The sequence below is a fragment of the Triticum aestivum genome, chromosome 6A (genome assembly GCF_018294505.1).
Source record: "Triticum aestivum cultivar Chinese Spring chromosome 6A, IWGSC CS RefSeq v2.1, whole genome shotgun sequence".
NCBI classification, from domain to species: Eukaryota; Viridiplantae; Streptophyta; class Magnoliopsida; order Poales; family Poaceae; genus Triticum; species Triticum aestivum.
This window is the reverse complement of record NC_057809.1, coordinates 492,809,236-492,828,852: the sequence shown is the minus strand read 5'-3', so window position 1 is coordinate 492,828,852 and position 19,617 is coordinate 492,809,236. Positions and strand designations below refer to the sequence as shown.

Sequence of the window (19,617 nt, the reverse complement as noted above, 5' to 3'; positions counted from 1 at the left end):
AGGAGTCTCGAAATGGTCTAGACGTAAAGATTGATATATTGGAAGCCTATGTTTGGATATCGGAAGTGTTCCGGGTGAAATCGGGATTTTACCGGAGTACCGGGAGGTTACCGGAAACCCCCCGGGAGCTATATGGGCCTTAGTGGGCTTTAGTGGAAAGGAGAAAGGGGCAGCCCAAGGTGGCTGTGCGCCTCCCCCCTTCCCCTAGTCCTATTAGGACTAGGAGAGGTGGCCGGCCCCCTCTCTCTCTTTCCCCCCTCAAGGAATCCTATTCCAACTAGGATTGGGGGGGGGGGGGGAATCCTACTCCCAGAGGGAGTAGGACTCTCCTGGCGCGCCCTCCCTTGGCCGGCCAGCCTCCCCCTCTAGTCCTTTATATACAGAGGCAGGGCACCCCAAAGAACACACAAGTTGATCCACGTGATCTATTCCTTAGCCGTGTGCGGCGCCCCCAGCCACCATAGTCCTCGATAATACTGTAGCGGAGTTTAGGCGAAGCCCTGCTGCTGTAGTACATCAAGATCGTCACCACGCCGTCGTGCTGACGGAACTCTTCCCCGACACTTTGCTGGATCGAAGTCCGGGGATCGTCATCGAGCTGAACGTGTGCTCGAACTCGGAGGTGCCGTAGTTTCGGTGCTTGATCGGTTGGATCGCGAAGACGTACGACTACTTCCTCTACGTTGTGTCAATGCTTCCGCAGTCGGTCTGCGTGGGTACGTAGACATCACTCTCCCCTCTCGTTGCTATGCATCACCATGATCTTGTGTGTGCGTAGGAAATTTTTGAAATTACTACGAAACCCAACATATTATCCCATATATCAATCTTTACCTCCGGACCATTTCCGAGCTCCTCGTCATGTCCGTGATCTTATCCGGGACTCCGAACAACATTTAGTCACCAACATACATAACTCATATAATACTATATCGTCAACGAATGTTAAGCGTGCGGACCCTATGGGTTCGAGAATGATGTAGACATGACCGAGACGCTTCTCTGGTTAATAACCAATAGTGGGACCTAGATGCCCATATTGGCTCCTACATATTCTATAAAGATCTTTATCGATCGAACCTTTATGACAACATACGTAGTTCCCTTTGTTTGTCAGTATGTGACTTGCCCGAGATTCGATCGTCGGTATCTCCATACCTAGTTCAATCTCGTTACCGGCAGGTATCTTTACTCGTTCTGTAATATACCATCTCGTAACTAACTTCTTAGTCACTTTGCTTGAAACTTCTTGTGATGTTGTATTACCGAGAGGGCTCAGAGATACCTCTCCGTCATACGGAGTGATAAATCTCAATCTCGATTCACGCCAACTCAACAGACACCTTCGGAGATACCTGTAGAGCATCTTTATGATCATCCAGTTATATTGTGACGTTTGATAGCACACAAGGTATTTCTCCGGTATCCGGAAGTTGCATGATCTCATGGTCAAAAGAATATGTATTTGATATTAAGAAAGCAGTAGCAATAAACTGAACGATCATATGCTATGCTAACGGATGAGTCTTGTCCATCACATCATTCTCCTAATGATGTGATCCCGTTATCAAATGACAACTCATGTCTATGGTTAGGAAACCTTAACCATCTTTGATCAACGAGCTAGTCTAGTAGAGGCTCACTAGGGACACGGTATTTGTTTATGTATCCACACATTTATTTAAATTTCCGGTCAATACAATTCTAGCATGAATAATAAACTTTTATCATGGTTAAGGAAATATAATAATAACCATTTTATTATTGTCTATAGGGCGTATTTCCATCACGACCCTCTCTCGTGCTCCATCTCCTTGTCCGCTGGTCGCCTCTCCATCGGCAGACCGAAGACCTCATCCGAGCCGCCTCCCGCCAGATCTATGCCGCTCCGGCGAGATCGACGTTGCATTGCCTTTTCATCCTCTGCCCCCGGTCGTCCCCGACCTCGCCCGCATCTGTCGGTGCTGCTGGACGGCATGGAGTGGGATCCACACTTGATTTTTGTCTTAAGCAGCAGGGTGTTTTGCAATAAGACTCTTGTTGAAACAGGTTCGAAGGAAAAACAGTTTTAAAATTTCTGCAACATGAGAATAATTTCTGTAACTAGACTTCTGTTGCAAAAGATACTGCAACAACACATTTGTTGCAAAGATGACGGATCACGTGGGTTGATCACACGGCCATCTACAACTTTATCCAATGGTCAAAGAGGTGGCCAATCTTCTAATTTTATCCGTCGGCCTTTATTCTTTGATACAACTCTCCATTATATGGGTATAAGTATCCTGAACGAAAAGGATTCGCCAAAAAGAATGATTCACATACATATACGTACGTAGGACAGCAAGATTCCTGTCAGATTTAAAAAAAATCAAGATTCCCGTCTTACGTATATCCAGGAATCAGTATACAACTTCAAGTGGCAGCAGCAAATAATGAGGACACGCTACGTCCCAAACAATCCGGACAGAACACGCACAGCCGGGGACGCTCCCCAGCCACCATACCGCGGCGCCCATATAAACACGCGCGCGCGTGCCTCTGCTCTCAAAGCCACCTCCCCTCCCCGGTCCAGGCCACAGCAGAGCACGCGTAGTCCACAGCCAAGCCGCCCGGCCCTGGCCACCATTAAACCACCTCACGCGCAATGGGTGAGATAGCGGCGGACGAGCGGGGCCTCGCCGGCGGGAAGGGGGAGGAGGAGGAGGAGGAGACGTCCCCGATCGAGGAGGTGCGGCTGACCGTCCCGCCCGGCGACGACCCGACGCTGCCGGTGTGGACGTTCCGGATGTGGAGCATCGGGCTGCTCTCCTGCGCGCTCATGAGCTTCCTCAACCAGTTCTTCTCCTACCGGACGGAGCCGCTGATCGTGACCCAGATCACGGTGCAGGTGGCGTCGCTGCCCATGGGCCACTTCCTGGCGCGCGTGCTGCCGCGCCGCAGGTTCCGGGCGCCGGCGGCCCTCGGCGGCGGCGAGTGGAGCCTCAACCCGGGGCCCTTCAACATGAAGGAGCACGTGCTCATCTCCATCTTCGCCAATGCCGGCTACGCCTTCGGCAACGGCAACGCCTACGCCGTCATGATCGTCGACATCATCCGCGCCTTCTACGGCCGCTCCATCTCCTTCATCGCCGCCTGGCTCCTAATCACCACCACCCAGGTACCGCCCTCGCACCGCGACCTCCATTGTTCTCCCGACTAGGAGCATCAATTACTAGCTGCTTCATTGCTACTCTACCCGATTTTCTCACCTGGCATCTCGGAATCAAATGGATCTAGGTGCTCGGGTACGGGTGGGCGGGGCTGATGCGCAAGTACGTGGTGGAGCCGGCGCACATGTGGTGGCCGAGTACGCTCGTGCAGGTCTCGCTCTTCCGGTGAGCACCACTCTACTCTCCTCTACTCCTCTGTCCTCCCCTTCGTCCGGCTGCTTTCTTGCGTTGCTGCATTTTCTTACCGCCCGCATGGCCGCATACATGCATCGATTTGTTCCGATTCTGGTTGGCATGCTACTAGATTTATTCGTCGTTCCGGTGACCCGCGAACAAGGCGTTGCGCTCATAAAATTCCCCTACAATTTCACCCGTTTCTTGGCGCTCCGTCGGGTTGGTTGGTTTGTCCTCGGGTGGTTGCAACTTCCACTTGGCGCCTATCCTACGTGGGGTACAACATACTAACATTTTGTGATATACTGTTCCCCAGTTTCTCGGTGAACCCGATACATAGAACGGCCTAGAAATAAGTTGCGTATGCTGCTGTGTTATCACTCGTCAGCATGCTGCGTATGATTGGCTCCAGATTGCAGAATCTGACCCAACCGGCTGGCATCATCAGTAAAGAAAACAAAAGGCGATTGAGAAAATAACTAAGGAGAAAATCTGACGAGCATGAGTACTAGTACTATTACTACATCTCGCGAGACACTGACATGCATTTCAGTCCGATGTCCCCCCTTCCTTTTCCTCTTGATTATCATTGTCCCTCTCGACACTGACGCAAGAGCAGAAAGAAAGACCCCACCATGAACATGGGAGTGTATCCATCCGCTGGATCGGCGGATGGATAAGCTGCTGATGATGATTTAAACCCAAACGACCATTACGTTGTCCAATGCATTCTTGCAGAAAAATAGTGCTTAGTTGCGCCACTTGGATTATGTCTGGCCTTTCCGAGCACCGAGGGTACGTTTTGTTTTGCTTTTTAGACTACGTACTTGTAGTGCATTGCAAATGCAAACACGCTGTTGCTTGTCCATGGAACTTTGTTAGGCGTTATCTAGGCCGACTGAATACTGATTGTGGCGCACGCATGGGTGGAAAGCTATAGCGTGGTAGGTTATGGGTGGAAAGGTTTTACTCTCCTCCACTCCAAGGATTTATTTGATTAGTAAAACAGAAATATATAGGAAAATTTGATCGTAGTGCCACGTCCTGAGTTCTCGCCCTCCAATTATCGAAGGGTGACTTCGGTTCAAAAGATTTTCAAAGGAATTTTAGAGGAACTTCATCATTAAGAAATTTCCGTACATTAGTTGTCTGATTTGTATGATCGCGATACGTACAAATTTTTTGTGGGGATTCATTTGTATCAGATTTAATAGGAAAATTTCCATCCTCTCAAACCCTATTTGAATAATCCTACGCTTTTCCTTGCATAACCAAACAGCCTTTCAACCATGTATGGATTATTAAAGATGACATGCCATTCTAATCCCGTGTCTTTTCCTTTTTATGCGCTTTGAGAATACGTGAATCGCAAATGGCACTAAGAAAAGGTTGATGTCGAGGTTTGATTTGGACCAATGCAGTGCTTGCATGATACTATGATGACAGATATGATTAACGCACTAGTCAGGCCCTACAGGCCACATCACCTTTGCCTGCCATGATGCACTACAAGAGTATCGTTTTGATACTATCTAGTAGCACAAGGCCCCATCTTACGCCAATTGACACTAGTTTTCTTCCCTAAACCAACCCGCAACCCACCTACCATTCACACCCAGATAGATACCAGAACGGCTGAATCTAGTCGGCGTCTCGTTTAATATGTGGCGCCAGCCTCCTTGCCTCCACCGATATACATGTTTCTTTTCCCACTTAGAGGTTCGGATCAGCCCCAAAATTTCATCAGAACTGAGATACACCAAAACACCAGTCGCTGACAAGTGACAGCCTTGCGCTTCAACGGCATCATTCCAAATTTCCGGCGGCATCCTGCTCTTGGTTCAAGTAGAAATAGTTATTCAGGAACAGTGGGGGGCTGGGTCCGTCGTCAACCTATCCTAGACTAATGATCAGCTGGCCGTGCATGCTGCCAAAACAGCTCGAAGAAACCGAATGAAAACACTAGCGGCAGCAGTAGCAGTAGCTTTCGAGACAGTTGGGAGCACGTCTCAGCGGTCAGCAGATTTAGATTCCGTCCGTCGAGTCGACTGGAGGGCGACGCTTGGGTGCACGGGCGTGTTTTGTCTTCGTCAGCGCCGGACAGACGCATCGCTCTTCTTGCGATGCGCCCGGATTCGGGAGTAGGCCAAGGCGGCCTTCGGAAGTCGTCGTATGATGGATCGGCGGCACGCCGAGGGCGTGATGTGAACGCGCCCCGCGCCGCGCACGGCCGGCCGGGTACGACGACGGCTGAAGGCCTAACTTGCACTGCACAGTATTGACACCTTGATGGAGGTACGACGCGCGTTTGAAATTTGCGTGCAACTGGATGGATTAGTGTTGTATTTTCGTGGTCCAGGTCCAGGTCCAAGTTGCGCCCACAAAAGGCGCGATCCTCCCACATGCCCGCGATCCTTGGTGGCCAACTGGCCACCAAATCAATTGTTATCCGGTCGTACTGTTGTCATGCAACGATGACTTAGTTACTATTACTTCCTCCATCTCAAAATGTAAAACGATAGTACCAAAGAAACGTCTTACATTTTGAGACTATAATAGTGTCGGAAAACGTCTTACATTCCGAGGCAGAGGGGGTAAACAGCCGTGATTGCCTTCGAACTTCGACGAAATGGTAAACAAGGTGCGGTGCTTCCAGTTCTGGCTTATTATCTGACCAGAGATCGCTGGATGTAATCCACACTTTTCATGGGGAAAAAGTATTGTATATCGGCAAACTATATATATCAGGCCGTTTATGTATAGGCTAGTACTGCCATCAATGGTGAACTGATGAATGGTGATTGATGGATCAATCCGTTTTACATGGCAACAATTCGAATCCATAAAACTGTGAAAGTTCTGCACTGCATAGCATCGGCACTAACACCACCCTTGTATTATGTATGTACCAGGGCACTGCACGAGAAGGAGGAGTCTACCAAGGGCTCGCGGCAGATCTCCCGCTCCAAGTTCTTCCTGGTGGCGCTCATCTGCAGCTTCGCGTGGTACGTCGTGCCGGGCTACCTCTTCCCGGCGCTCACCTCCATCTCATGGGTGTGCTGGGTCTTCTCCAAGTCCGTGACCGCGCAGCAGCTCGGCTCCGGCATGAAGGGCCTGGGCCTAGGGGCCTTCACGCTCGACTGGTCCGCCGTCTCCTCCTTCCTCTTCAGCCCGCTCATCTCACCCTTCTTCGCCACCGCCAACATCTTCGTCGGCTACTTCTGCTTCCTTTATGTGCTCGTGCCCACGGCGTACTGGGGGATGAACCTCTACAACGCCAAGACGTTCCCCATATTCTCATCGCACCTGTTCATGTCTAACGGATCGGCATATCAGATCACTGACATTGTGAACCAGCAGTTCCAGCTTGACACGGAGGCGTATGCAAGGCTCGGAAGGATAAACCTCAGCACCTTCTTCGCACTCTCTTATGGGCTCAGCTTCGCCACCATTGCCTCCACCATCACGCACGTCGGCATCTTCTACGGGAAGTAAGTGCTCTCAACTCTGTATGTGAATAAACTGACACAGCTCAGCTTTGAATACATGTGTTTTTTGAACTGAAAGATGGAAAATTCACATCTGCAATTGGACACCAATGCACAGGGAGATCTACCACCGGTTCCGTGCTTCGCAGCAGGAGGAGCCTGACATCCACACAAAGCTGATGAGGAAGTACGACGACATACCAGCGTGGTGGTTCTACTCCCTGACGGTATTGTCGATGACAGTGTCCCTCATCCTCTGCACCGTCCTAAAGGACCAGGTTCAGCTCCCATGGTGGGGCCTCCTCTTCGCCTGTGGCATGGCCTTTGTCTTCACGCTCCCCATAAGCATCATTACTGCAACCACTAACCAGGCAAGTTTATTTCAGAATTTTAATTGTTTCTCCATTTGTCCTGCTCTTTCATGATCTCTACAAGAAAAACTGACCAAAAGCCTTTCAAATTTGATGGACAGACTCCTGGCCTGAATGTCATCACTGAATACGCCATGGGGTTAATAATGCCTGGATACCCCATCGCCAATGTCTGCTTCAAGGTGTACGGCTACATGAGCATGTCGCAGGCAGTTGCATTCCTCTCAGATTTCAAGCTCGGACACTACATGAAGATACCTCCAAGATCAATGTTCATTGTTCAGGTAATTAAACCACTAAATCTGCTCAAGTTGTAACTTGTAAACAAAGGAGAGACATGTAGGAAGATAAATTTACTGACATTCGTGCACTGTATTTATCCAGTTTGCCGGTACACTGGTGGCCGGGACTGTCAACCTCAGCGTGGCATGGTGGCTACTTGGCTCTGTCGAGAACATCTGCCAGGACCAACTGCTGCCACCAGACAGCCCATGGACATGCCCTGGTGACCGTGTCTTCTTTGACGCATCGGTCATCTGGGGCCTTGTTGGCCCGAAGCGCATTTTCGGGCCACATGGTAACTACGAAGCCGTCAACTGGTTCTTCCTCATCGGCGCAGCAGGCCCTGTCATCGTGTACATCTTCCACAGGATATTCCCCAGTCAGAGGTGGATACTGATGATAAACCTGCCGGTGCTCATCGGCGCTACAGCCAACATGCCACCAGCGACAGCCGTGAATTACAACTCATGGCTGCTGATAGGCACCATCTTCAACTTCTTCGTGTTCCGGTACCGGAAGAAGTGGTGGCAGAGGTACAACTACATCCTCTCTGCCGCGCTCGATGCAGGCGTCGCGTTCATGGCGGTGCTGCTGTACTTCACACTGACCATGGAGAACCGGACAGTCAACTGGTGGGGCACGGCGGGCGAGCACTGTCCTCTGGCCTCATGCCCCACTGCTAAAGGGGTAGACTTGGGCCCGGATAGTGTGTGCCCTGTGTTCTAAGCTAAATCTCTTTCACTCTCAAGGTACAGCTACAAGATTAGTCATGATCCATTGGAGTTGTGTGAGTGTAATAGTATGATCATACATTTCTATTGTACTCTCCACCAAAAGAGAGAGAGAGAGAGAGAGAGAGCAAAGCTTCTAGATGCGTGTAAACTGTAAAGGACGTAGTCATCCACGCAAAAGAGAAAAGACAATAATTATCAGCCGCAATGTGCGACAATCAGTCATTTGGGCAACACAAATGCATGCTAGTTCATATAAACTTTGACACTGGTTGCAAAAATACCTTTCAGAGCAGTACTGTTCATCTCAATTGATTGAATTGGAGAACAGTAACACAAACTGTTTCATCAACAGCATTCAGTGATTGCAAAATTAAACGCACAATTTGGATTCATGGCGACAATTTTCGTTTCTTATCGGCTTCGCAACATATTTATGATTTGCAGTGCATACATAGAGGAACGACTGGGCTGCGGATTGTTTCAATTGAACAAAATGGCACCAGATTAATGCCGTACTACTACATTACAATCGACTCGAGCATAGGCTAAAGTAAACGGGGAAGAGACGAGGTACCCGCGAGGAGGTTAGGGCTAGGCTCGTTCCTTGCTCTCTAGGGGACGCGGCCGCGGTTGAGGAGGCCGAGGGTGTGGCGCGCGGCGGCGAGGAGGTCCTGGATGTTGTGCAGCGACCTCTCCTCGGCGCCGAAGATGAAGATGGCGCGGCACTCGGCCTTCTTGGCCAGCCGCGCCGCGTGGCCCAGCGGCAGCGCCGGCGAGTTGAGCGCCCGCAGGATCTGCCGGTACATGGACAGCACCACCGGCCGGTTCCGCGCCAGGTCCTCCGCCGTCGCCCAGATCAGGCCCCCGCCGGCCTTCGCCATCCCCCACCGCCGCCTCGCCTCGCCGACCACCCCCGATGTATCGCGCTGGAACGAAACGCCGCGCGCGCTGTCGCGGCTGGAGGAGGATGGAGGCGGAAGGGAGCAGCAGCGAGAGAGAAAGGCTAACTAACTGGGCTTCGTTGGGGCCGTCACTGGGCTTTAAGGCCGGAGAGGCGGGCCACAAAGCCACGTCGCTTCGTCGCCACCCTCCAAGTTTCCGCGTCACCACCCCCTGCTCCGACGAAACCGGCTGCAAAATGCGCGCGGTGGATCCACCCCCGTCGCCTCTTCCCCGCTTTCTCATCCCCGATCCGAGTTCGTCGTCGGAGTCGGGAGCCGAGTGGATCGCACCGGCGGAGGTGAGAACCAGTTCCTCGTCTTCCACTCCCCAGGTCCCTCCATTCTTATGGGCCTGGAGTAATGTGAGCATTTGATCTCATAATGTTCCTTCTCTCAAAATTCATATTGGTATTTAGAAAGTCTTGCTTTATTTCGTTGCGTGATTGCATTACACGCCGTGCTTGCTGCGTCCACAATGCTTCTGGGGTTACTGGAGGATTTGTCTGAATATTTCGGAGGCCATGGGAGAAAATCTGAAACGTCTGAATCCTGGAAATTTCCCTTTGCTTTGCCAGCGGATCAATGTGTATTTCTGCCGATAAACATGATGCACCGTGGCTTGAGCTGCTAAGAATGTGTAGTTTGTTATATGTTCTTCTGGGCTTGCATGCTTCGAAGAGGAAGAATTATTCCGGTTTACATTTCGTTAATTTTGATCCATTTGGGCATCGACTGTTTCGTAGTCTAATGAAAGTTCTTTATTCTGGCAAATGGCCTTTGGAATTATTTTGGTACTACATGGATCCGGATCTTTTGCATTGGTGATCGAACCATGGAAATAGTACTTATCAGGATATGAACCATATATGTAACAGTGGTGTTTGACCTACTTCAAACTTCAAAGTGATGTGTAACATTCAAGCATATGCTCACATGAACAACCATTAGAAAATCGTGCAATTTGTAGAATTGTAAGCATAAAAAGCATCACGTGATGTTTCATGCTTCCATTTTGCTCAGATATATGCCTGTTTACTCCATACTATCATATGCTCACATGACCACTAAACAGAGTGCATTTTAAAACTTACCCTACCCCAGGCTGTAGACTTTGGCTAGCTTGGTGTGCAGTTTCAGTTTCTCTGTTTTGAGCTTTAGTTTCAGTTTTGCCTTTTCCTTTGGCTAGCTTACAACCCTTTGTTTCTTTTATATATTCGGTTCTCCGTTTTTTGCATCAGATCATCTTGATGTGTCTTTTAATACAAAATGACTGCTGCGTGTTGGAGAAACAAAAGAATTGGCTGTGTCTTTTGGCTGTTATGCTTGTTTCTCGTACAAAATTGAATGAGGTCTTGCAACACATGGTTATTTAAAATGCATCTGTATATGATAATAAAACATGTATACTCCTAGATAATTTCTTCTTCTGGATTCTGTTTAGAAAACCCCGGACAATATCTCGCTATTTGTTCTTTATTTGGTCACTGAAGAAAGAAATATATTCGACACCTTTTTGTTTTACTAGTGAAGAGTGTTAAAGCTGAAATATTATGCTAATTAATTCCTTCATGGTCATTCCATTTTTCAAGACAAACATGTTTAGCACAGTAAAGGTCCACAATGTCTCACTTCAAGCATCAGAACGAGTTATCAAGGAGTTCTTTAGCTTTTCTGGTGACATCGTACATGTCGAAATGCAAAGGCTAGTGCCACATGATCTCCATTATATATCTGTTATCATTTAGATTTATATATAACATGTGTTATGTTAACTTAGCGATGCTCTGCAGTGGTGATGGGCGTTCTCAGTTCGCCTACATCACCTTCAGAGATGAGCAAGGAGCGGAGAGGGCAATGCTTTTGACAGTACGAGTTCTCTACCTCTTAACATAATCATTGTAGCTATTTGTTCGCTGTGTGATTTCCATTTTTTGCTGCAGGGTGCGACTATAGTGGATATGGCTGTCATCATCACCCCAGCCACAAATTACCAGCTGCCAGCAGCCGTTTTAGATGATTTAGAGGTAGGATTCTACGACCATGCTAATTCTACATTTATCTATGATTTCTCAACTTCTTTCAGTAGTCTTAGAACTCCTGACACTCTTTGCACTCCCAGTCAAAAAGTCCTAGTAGCATAGAAGCTGCCCTTCGAAAGGCAGAGGATGTTGCTGGTTCCATGTTGGCCAAAGGATTTATTCTTGGCAAGGACGCCGTTGAAAAGGCAAAGACTTTTGATGAAACACATCAGCTCACGTCGACTGCAAGTGCTAAAGTATCTTCCATTGATAAGAGTCTGGGCCTCAGTGAGAAGATCAGCACTGGCACCATAGTGGTGAATGAGAAAATGAAGGAAATGGATGAGAAATACCAGGTTGCAGAGAAGACCAAGTCTGCATTGGTAGCTGCGGAGCAGACTGTTTCTACTGCTGGTTCCAAGTTCATGAGACACAGATACATCCTTACCGGCGCAGCATGGGTAACTGGTGCCTACAGCAAAGTTGCGACGACTGCGACTGAGGCCTACAACAAGGAAAGGGCGATGGCTGAGCAGGAAGATGAACTCGTGAAGAGTTCTGAAGAGGCAGGACAAGAGAGCAAGTGTCAGGAAGGTGATCCAGCTAAGGTGTCTGTTCCAGAAAATACTGAAACGGGCCAAATGGCAGATCAGGAGGGCGAATGTCCAAAGACCAACAAACCAGAAGATACTGAAACGGGTAAAGACGAACAGAAATCTCAAGATGGTGATATCGCAAAGGCCCAAACTCAAGAAAATACTGAAATAACGGCTGAGGAGCATAAGCATCAGGAGGCTGAGTTACCGAAGGCCAGCACACCTGAAAGTCTGCTGATGGCTGAGCAAACTGAGCAGGAACACAAGCAACCGGTCACTGAAGTTGCAAACAGCAATATTCCAAGCAGCCCTGTAACCATCGCCGTCTGCATGGCCACTGATGATGCAAAATCTAGCAATTCCCCAAAGAAGCCCGGACCTGCCTAGGGATGCATTTGATGATTTATTTGATAGTGCAGCTGCAACTGAGTTATATTGTCTTCTGTAGTTTGTTTTGTCGATGTGTTGTTGTTTTATTATGGAAGGAAAGTGGTGCCACAAGCTTTATTGTCTGTACAAAGTAACCATGGTGTCTGCTTATTTTCTAGATTCCGACTGCCCGGTGTATTTTCATTTGTTTTTATAGAGCCTTTGCTACAATGGGATTCTGCATCCAAATTCTGGTTTCTCTGAAACCATTTGAATATGCAACATCCGCACCATGCGTTGCGCTTGCGCTGCTAGTTGAAGTGTGGATCAGACCAACAATGTGTTGGGACTTAAGGTCAATGCATAATTGCATCTATTCCACCTTGGGCCACGTCAAATTATCAAGACATTCTGTAAGCAGATGTCCTACTATCATCTCAATTTCGTTGAGAAGCAACTGAAACGACCAAGAATCCTGGAAGCAAGGAGGCAAGGCAAGCATACAATTCAAGATTTCATTACTGATGTTCCACAAGTACAGTATACGATTACATCGCTTTGTTGGATTGAAACTGGCAAAGGAAGGAGCCGCAAAAATTTAAGGTGTGATATACTAGCTGATACGAGAAGCTTATAGCATCATCAGCCTCCGGTTGCCAGCCTTCCGTCCGCCGGCGCCGGCGCCGCCACCGCCACCGCCGAAGCTCGACATATCTAAGAAAGAAAGACCAAGTCAAAACGCGAATCGTCAGAAGGGAAAGCACGCGACGACTATTTCATTTCACATGAACTTGTGCATCTGGATCTGTGGCCATGGGCGATGATGCTTACCGGAGGAGGAGGGGGCGTGGGAGCAGAGGAAGAGGAGGAGGAAGCAGAGGAAGGTGAGCAGTGGGATGAGGTGGATGGACCTCTCCGGGCGGCCGCCGGGCGCCTTGTCGGCCTTGGCCTCCGCGGACTGCTCGGGCACCCAAAGGGGGATCGCTTCCACCGCGTCGCCGCCGTCGCCGTCGTCGTGCTGCTGCTGCTTCGGCGCCGGCGAGAGGTTGAGCTGCCGCTGCATCTTGGGAAGGCTGGGGTTGTTGTCGGTGGAGCTCTCGCGTTTGGCCTGGGGTCGGAGGCGGGGCAGGGCAGAGTTGACGGTGTGGGGGTGGACGAGCGGGCGAGACGCGCTTTTAAATGCCACGGGAAAGGAAGCAGCCGCGGCCACCGGCCAGCGGGTGCTTGCTTTGGTTTGGTTTGGTTTGGTTTGCAAGTGAAGGAAGGAAGGAAGGGAGGGAAATATCTGCAGTTGAATAGTAGTACTAGTACGTACTAGTAGTAGAAAATAGAGTACTCCCTCCGTTTTTATTTACTTCGTATATTAAAATTGACTGAAGTCAAATTTCGTCAAGTTTGACCAAATTTATAGAAAATAATATAAACATTTACCATAACAAATTTATACTATGTGAAAGTACATTCAATAATAAATCTAATGATGTTGATTTGTTATATTATATGTTAATATTTTTATTTATAAAATTGATCAAAGTTTACAAAGTTTGACTTTGACCAAAGCTAATACGTGAACTAAATAAAAACAGAGGAAATACTAGTGACGTGTTTGATGCTGCTGTGGCGCCTAACTCGGAGGTCGGAGCTGGTGGGAAATGCGGAGCCGCCCACCGCGGGCCGCGGCGCATCATGAGCCGACGACCGCGCCGCGAGAATAACGGCCGAACAGGCGATTAGGCCGCTAGCCACTTGGGGGTACTCCTCGGATTCTCGCTGTCTCGCTGCCACACGCGCGCACGGCCATTGCCCCGCAACTTCGCGAGCGTCTGTGGAGAGCGCAATTGTCAAAGGAGCAAACCGTGTGGTTTCTGCGCTCAAGAGAAGTCTGGTCAACATGTTTCCTTCGATCGCTTCTTTGCTTTGTTTAGTGTGGCTTTAATCTTTGGGCATGTTGGTATATAGTGATAAGCAACATAAGAGAGATGGGGTGCACGTTGTTCTTGTTAGGGGTTGTTGGCTTCGAAAACACGTCGGTGGACATTGCGCCGGGTGTTTTAGAGGGAAAACGTGGCTAGATTCTTTTAAGGCACCCCGCAAAAAATATATTCTTTTAAGGCAAATGGGAGAGATTTATTGACCTGCAATGTTAACATGGTTGCAAGGACGGCCCCGGCTCAAAATGCATTTGGTAGTCAAGATGCACCATGAAGCTCGAAGTGTTTGCTTGGCTTGTGCTGGCCGATAGAGTCAACGGAAAGAATATGCTCCGCCGAAGACACAACTCCCTCTGTTCCAAAATATAAAAATATTTTTAACACTACACTAGTGTCAAAAACATTCTTATATTATGAGACGAACGGAGTACAATATAGGTGATCATGATCGCTGCATTTTGTGCAACGGTGGAATGGAAGAAACCGTTGAACATTTGTTTTTCACATGTGCATCAGCGAAACCCTTCCACGACCCCCACGTCGCCTCCCCAGACGGCGGTGGGGGGAACCCTAGCCACACCGCCGCGGCCCCCTCCCCACCTCCTCGCCTCCACCGGAGGAGCGGCCGACGAAGCCGCGCTGGCTTCCAGGAAGGTGGCAGCGGGGCGCCTAGGCTGGCCTGGCTCCGCGCCACTTCCCCCTTGTCCCGTCGGCTTCCGTCACGCACCACATGTAAGCCATACATCAAATGTTCTCAAATCCAAAAAGTATTCAATCAGATAATAATGAAACCTCAAAGATAAAAACTCAATTCATCACAACAAGAAGAGACGGAAAAATATCATATGATCAACTATATTAACAAAGCCCATGGTTACATCAAGATCGTGTCGGATTAAGAACACGAGAGAGAGAGAGGGAGGGAGGGAGAGGGAGAGATCAAACACATAGCTACTCTGTGTTAACAAAGCCCATGGTTACATCAAGATCGTGTCGGATTAAGAACACAGGAGAGAGAGGGGGGGAGAGGGAGAGATCAAACACATAGCTACTGGTACATACCCTCAGCCTCGAGGAGGAACTACTCCTTCCTCGTCATGGTGACCGCCTAATAAGATGGCTGTATGCATCTTTCTGATGCAGAGGCCGGGGAATTCCCCCTTTTCGAAAAAAAATCATGGTGACCGCCGGAATGATGAAAATGACCTCCGGTTATGATTTCCCCCTCCGGCAGGATGTCAAAATAGGGCTCCGATGGAGATCGCTTCCGTACAGAGGCTTGCGGCGGCGGAACAACTCATCTTGATTAAGTTTCGGAGGTTTCTGTATATGTAGGATTTTTCAGCGTCGGTTTCACGTCAAAGGGGTGCCCGAGGGGTCCCACAAGCTCAGGGAGCGCGTCCCCCGGGCTTGTGGCTCCCTGGTCCATTTCCGGTGCTTCATGGGTCTCTTTTGGTTCATAAAAAATCACCGTAAATTTTCAGTCCATTTCGAAAACTTTTATTTCTACACAAAAAACAACACCACAGTAATCCTGCTGAAAACAGCGTCGGTCCGGATTAGTTCTATTCAAATCATAGCAAAATCATATAAAATTGTTGTAAACATGGCATGAATATTTCATAAATTATAGATACGTTGAAGACTATCAGGCAACTCTCTTCTACTCCCTCCGTTCACTTTTGTAAGTCATTTCAGACAGCTCAAAATGGGTTGTTTTGTACATTATCTGAAATGTCTTCAAGGTCTTATAAAAATAAACAGAGGAAGTACCTTTTTTAATGAATCAGGCACTAAGGGGTCGTGTATAAAAAAACCAACTACCTGATGTATTTGTACAACATAAAAGCATCTACAGCCGGGTGCACTTAAAATAAATTTTATGTAAAAGCTATGTATTTTCGGTATCAACATTTATTATTTACGTGCAACATCGACATGTATGATGAATGTGCATGGATTTATGTGAACTTAAGATATGTGGATATCGCATATCGGACACGAGATATAAGAGCCTATCCGGATGCGTCCATGCATGTACCCGGTAGCGTTCGTGGACCTATAGGGTCCGGATTTGCAAGTCCGTAGATGCTTAACACACCATGCGCATGTGTGCGTGTGGCTACTAGTTAGGCTAGCAGCTGCATTTGCATATGCGAGGAGCAATCTGTCCGTCCGTGGTCGCTCACCGTACGGGTGCTGTACGTATATGTGCAGGCGGCTCGGGATCGCGACGGCTCTCCGAGGCGTGGTGCGCCACGCGACCATGGCGACCACGGCGTCCAACGTGGCCTCGCTCGCGCTCTTCGCCGGCCGCTTCGGGTACATGCCGTTCCAGCGGCCAATGTTCCTCGGGCATCCGATGCACCGGCACCGCGTGCTGCAGCTGACGTCGCCGCTAGCGGCCGTGACCTAGGCCGGCCTGGTGCTCTCCCCGGCCGAGTTCGTCCCAACATATAGTGGTATTCTCGTCCAATCAGGATTAAGTCTTAATGTTCGTATTATTTTAAATTTATTTCAGAATTTTTGATGATGCGTGTTTAGTGCAAGACATTTTTTTCTTCTCAAATGCGCACAAGCATGCTGTGGAAGACGTTTTCGTTAACTACAAGTCCTCGTGATGACTTCGTCAATTTCAATATGCCGGCTCATTCTTTCAGTGGTGCTCATAGACATAATGTGCGTGTGTGTGCTTATTAGGATAAGTGTAGTGTGTTCTAAAAAATGAAGAAAAAATTAATGGGGGTCAAATGTAACACCAAAGTGCGTCAATGGGGTATAAATTGAGAAATTCCTAAAAGTGGGTAATATCTATCACAAAGGTCAATCTTAAGGGTAAAAATAAAATTTACTCGTTTATATTAAGTACGTATAATAGAAGTGAGGAGATGCATCTGCAGATCTGCTGTCCTGGACACAATTACTAGCCAGTAATCAATCTCTAAACAACCATCGTCGAAACACCTCAGTCATGGATCAAAAGCACGCACACACATCATGCACGTCACGCATCAAGCTCCGATCAAAATAATCCACGCATCAAGCACCCGTTAACTGAAAACTATGGCAATTAATTACTATCTCCGTCTCATATTGTAAGACGTTTTTTAGCCTATTTAGCCTACCAAAAATGTCTTATAATTTGGGACACAGGAAGTAGTATATTATCCATCCTAAGAAAGTATCACACACATGCCTACTCCACCCTTATAATTTGGGGCACAGGAAGTAGTATATTGTCCATCCTAAGAAAGTATCACACACATGCCTACTCCACCCTTCTGTTCCTTCTAGCCTCTTCATCCAACGATGTCATCCCAGTGAGCTTGAGCTCCGAGCCTTTGCCCTAGAGGAATGCATACATGCCACCACAACTATCACTGTTCCAGCACGTCGCACATACAGAAATAGGCTTTGCTAAAATTCATGAATACATAATCGCATGCATAGAGAGATCGCCTGGGACCACATTAGTTAATTTGCTCACCTCCCAAGGTAGATATCAGCGTCAAGTAGAACCGACTCCAACACCGTGGTCATGACCAGTGAAAGCGAGTTGAACATCGGAGGGTAGATGGGTCCGCTTCGGCGGATCACCCGGCGAGATCAGCAGGAATGCAAGGCCAGTGTTCAATACACCCTGATCATTATCAGAAATTTGATGGTAAAAAGTCTGTTATCAGTGTCCATTCAGCTCTGTCATGGACGATGAAGACACCCACCACCAAGGATTTTATGTTCCCTACTAGGGACATGAGCGTGTCATCCAGTAGATTGACAAGAACACCTTCACAAGCCTTTCCTGATTTTTTAGCCATCAACAATTAATAATGATAAGGAGTAGCACTAGTAGAGCTTAGTGTAGTTCGGGGGAGGGAGGGGGGCCTTGGCCCCCAGTCTTGGACAATTCTGCGAAGGCAGTGTCGGCTGTAGGTGCCTGGGAGTTGGAGTATCCCATCAAGTTGGTGGGCCACAGGTGCAGTGGCCGGCCTTTCAACAGGCTCACCATCATGGCCCCGCCAATGTAGAGCAGCGAGCCAAGCAGCTTCATCTTGCCTGGATAATTTGCTTGTGCCAGCTTCTCAGCCCTGAATGTAGATACATATATGTTAAAGGCGGCCACTTTTGTGTATCTTTGATTGGATCATGAATAACCGATCATGTACCGTAGCACTATGGCAATGATGAAGGTGGCAACGGCGATCAAGTTGAGTAAGATGGAAGAGTATGCTGGTAGCCTGCAGCCCGTAGAAGTACGAGCCCACAACAAGGACGTCTCTGCAATGCAACAAGAGGCAACATTACTATCTAATTAAAACAGATACTAGATATGTATATGCAAATGAAGTCATAACAATTTTGTATAAAAAGGGTTGGAGGTCTCACAATAAATGAAAATATTCATTTGATTATCAACTGTTTATACTTGAAACTAAAACTAAGAGAGGCAGTGCATCCTTGTAATGCACGAGTTAAATCTAAAATCAGCTAATAATGAAACCGATTCATTATTGAAGATGGTATAATGTATGGAAGATAACAGAGAATACAATCGTATGGATTAACAAGCCAAGGGTTACATGTATATAAGCCTATACTAGATTTGGATAGTAAGCAAGCCGAGAAAAATCACCTTCTCAGCCAGCACTCAAATGAGCTTGGGTGAATAGTAAAATAAAAAAAATTGGTGACAAATGTTCTAGGGATTGCAAAATTATATCATGGAATCACATGTGTGAAAGCGTGGCAAAAAAATTAGTGCTCCAAAATGTTTCCGAAAGTAGCATTTTCAGTATCGATTTTTTTGCCATGCCTTCCAGGAATGTGATTCCATAATGAAATTTTGCAAGATCTTAGAACATTTTTCAATATTTGTCACAAAAAAAATCAGATTTTCTTGATTTTACTGTTCACCTGAACTCACTTGACTTCATGCTGAGAAATTCCATTTCCGCAAGTCGAGTCCTAATCTAATAATTGATGGGCTTGCAACGGCAATTATCTAGTACTCCCTCTGTAAACTTATAAGATATTTTAGGTCACTATTTTGGGAGTACTTGGGAGCACACCCCCCTTTCGGCCATTGTTTTACTGCGGGGAAGACAGGACAAGATAGGACGGGATCTGGCAGTGGATGAACCATAGGGGTGGAGGGTGAACGACGCTAGGGAGGGCGGAGCAGGAGTACTGTAGTCAAGCCGGTGAAGGAGCACTGGAGTAGTCTAGGCGGCGTGCATGTGTCTTTATGGACGAACGGGTCCGGGAGCCCCTGTGTGGGTTCTTTTTGGTTTTCCAAGGGCCATTTCATCCTTTTTTTACAGGAAAGGGCCATTTCATCCCTCCCATCTCTAATTGACATAGTAATCACTATTTCTATATCTATGTATAGTACTCCCTCTATGATTTAAAGGATATATTAGTTTACAGAGGTAGTACTACATAGAGAGTCCAGATACATAGAGCATCTAATGAAAAATCAGATATTTTGTATGTGTGTGTCC

At 47.8% G+C, this 19,617-nt stretch overlaps 4 protein-coding genes across 5 annotated transcripts; 2 read left to right on the top strand and 2 right to left on the bottom strand.

Moving 5' to 3' along the window:
• Window positions 1–2,540: 2,540 nt before the first annotated feature.
• On the top strand, window positions 2,541–8,479 carry LOC123128061 (oligopeptide transporter 4). Its single transcript, XM_044547971.1, has 6 exons — window positions 2,541–3,160; window positions 3,280–3,377; window positions 6,299–6,877; window positions 6,993–7,245; window positions 7,347–7,529; window positions 7,630–8,479. Exons 1-6 carry the CDS (start codon window positions 2,648–2,650, stop codon window positions 8,251–8,253), a joined length of 2,250 nt encoding a protein of 749 aa, XP_044403906.1. The 5' UTR covers window positions 2,541–2,647; the 3' UTR covers window positions 8,254–8,479.
• Window positions 8,480–8,653: 174 nt separating this feature from the next.
• LOC123128064 (uncharacterized) lies at window positions 8,654–9,258 on the bottom strand. Its single transcript, XM_044547976.1, has one exon. The coding sequence runs from the start codon at window positions 9,140–9,142 to the stop codon at window positions 8,873–8,875; it is 270 nt and encodes an 89-aa protein (XP_044403911.1). The 5' UTR covers window positions 9,143–9,258; the 3' UTR covers window positions 8,654–8,872.
• On the top strand, window positions 9,127–12,319 carry LOC123128062 (uncharacterized). 2 transcript variants are annotated; one of them, XM_044547973.1, is made up of 5 exons: window positions 9,127–9,564; window positions 10,792–10,904; window positions 10,993–11,068; window positions 11,143–11,226; window positions 11,322–12,319. In XM_044547973.1, exons 1-5 carry the CDS (start codon window positions 9,178–9,180, stop codon window positions 12,201–12,203), a joined length of 1,542 nt encoding a protein of 513 aa, XP_044403908.1. In that variant the 5' UTR covers window positions 9,127–9,177; the 3' UTR covers window positions 12,204–12,319. The 2 variants fall into 2 exon arrangements, with proteins under 2 accessions (XP_044403908.1, XP_044403909.1); XM_044547974.1 differs by having other exon boundaries at window positions 9,130–9,501.
• Window positions 12,320–12,682: 363 nt separating this feature from the next.
• Window positions 12,683–13,400, bottom strand: LOC123128063 (uncharacterized). Its single transcript, XM_044547975.1, has 2 exons — window positions 13,017–13,400; window positions 12,683–12,899 (listed from the first exon to the last, which is right to left on the bottom strand). Exons 1-2 carry the CDS (start codon window positions 13,246–13,248, stop codon window positions 12,817–12,819), a joined length of 315 nt encoding a protein of 104 aa, XP_044403910.1. The 5' UTR covers window positions 13,249–13,400; the 3' UTR covers window positions 12,683–12,816.
• Between the last annotated feature and the right edge of the window lie 6,217 nt (window positions 13,401–19,617).

What these genes read in the sequence shown, in the direction of transcription:
- LOC123128061 (XM_044547971.1), top strand. Translation starts at nt 2,648, where the DNA reads ATGGGTGAGATAGCGGCGGACGAGCGGGGCCTCGCCGGCGGGAAGGGG. An exon ending in TCCTAATCACCACCACCCAG is followed by an intron (nt 3,161 to 3,279) that starts GTACCGCCCTCG and finishes AAATGGATCTAG; the next exon opens with GTGCTCGGGTACGGGTGGGC. An exon ending in GTGCAGGTCTCGCTCTTCCG is followed by an intron (nt 3,378 to 6,298) that starts GTGAGCACCACT and finishes TGTATGTACCAG; the next exon opens with GGCACTGCACGAGAAGGAGG.
- LOC123128062 (XM_044547973.1), top strand. Translation starts at nt 9,178, where the DNA reads ATGTATCGCGCTGGAACGAAACGCCGCGCGCGCTGTCGCGGCTGGAGG. An exon ending in AGAGGGCAATGCTTTTGACA is followed by an intron (nt 11,069 to 11,142) that starts GTACGAGTTCTC and finishes TTTTTGCTGCAG; the next exon opens with GGTGCGACTATAGTGGATAT. An exon ending in CCGTTTTAGATGATTTAGAG is followed by an intron (nt 11,227 to 11,321) that starts GTAGGATTCTAC and finishes TTGCACTCCCAG; the next exon opens with TCAAAAAGTCCTAGTAGCAT.
- LOC123128063 (XM_044547975.1), bottom strand. Translation starts at nt 13,248, where the DNA reads ATGCAGCGGCAGCTCAACCTCTCGCCGGCGCCGAAGCAGCAGCAGCAC. An exon ending in CCACGCCCCCTCCTCCTCCG is followed by an intron (nt 12,900 to 13,016) that starts GTAAGCATCATC and finishes TTTCTTTCTTAG; the next exon opens with ATATGTCGAGCTTCGGCGGT.
- LOC123128064 (XM_044547976.1), bottom strand. Translation starts at nt 9,142, where the DNA reads ATGGCGAAGGCCGGCGGGGGCCTGATCTGGGCGACGGCGGAGGACCTG.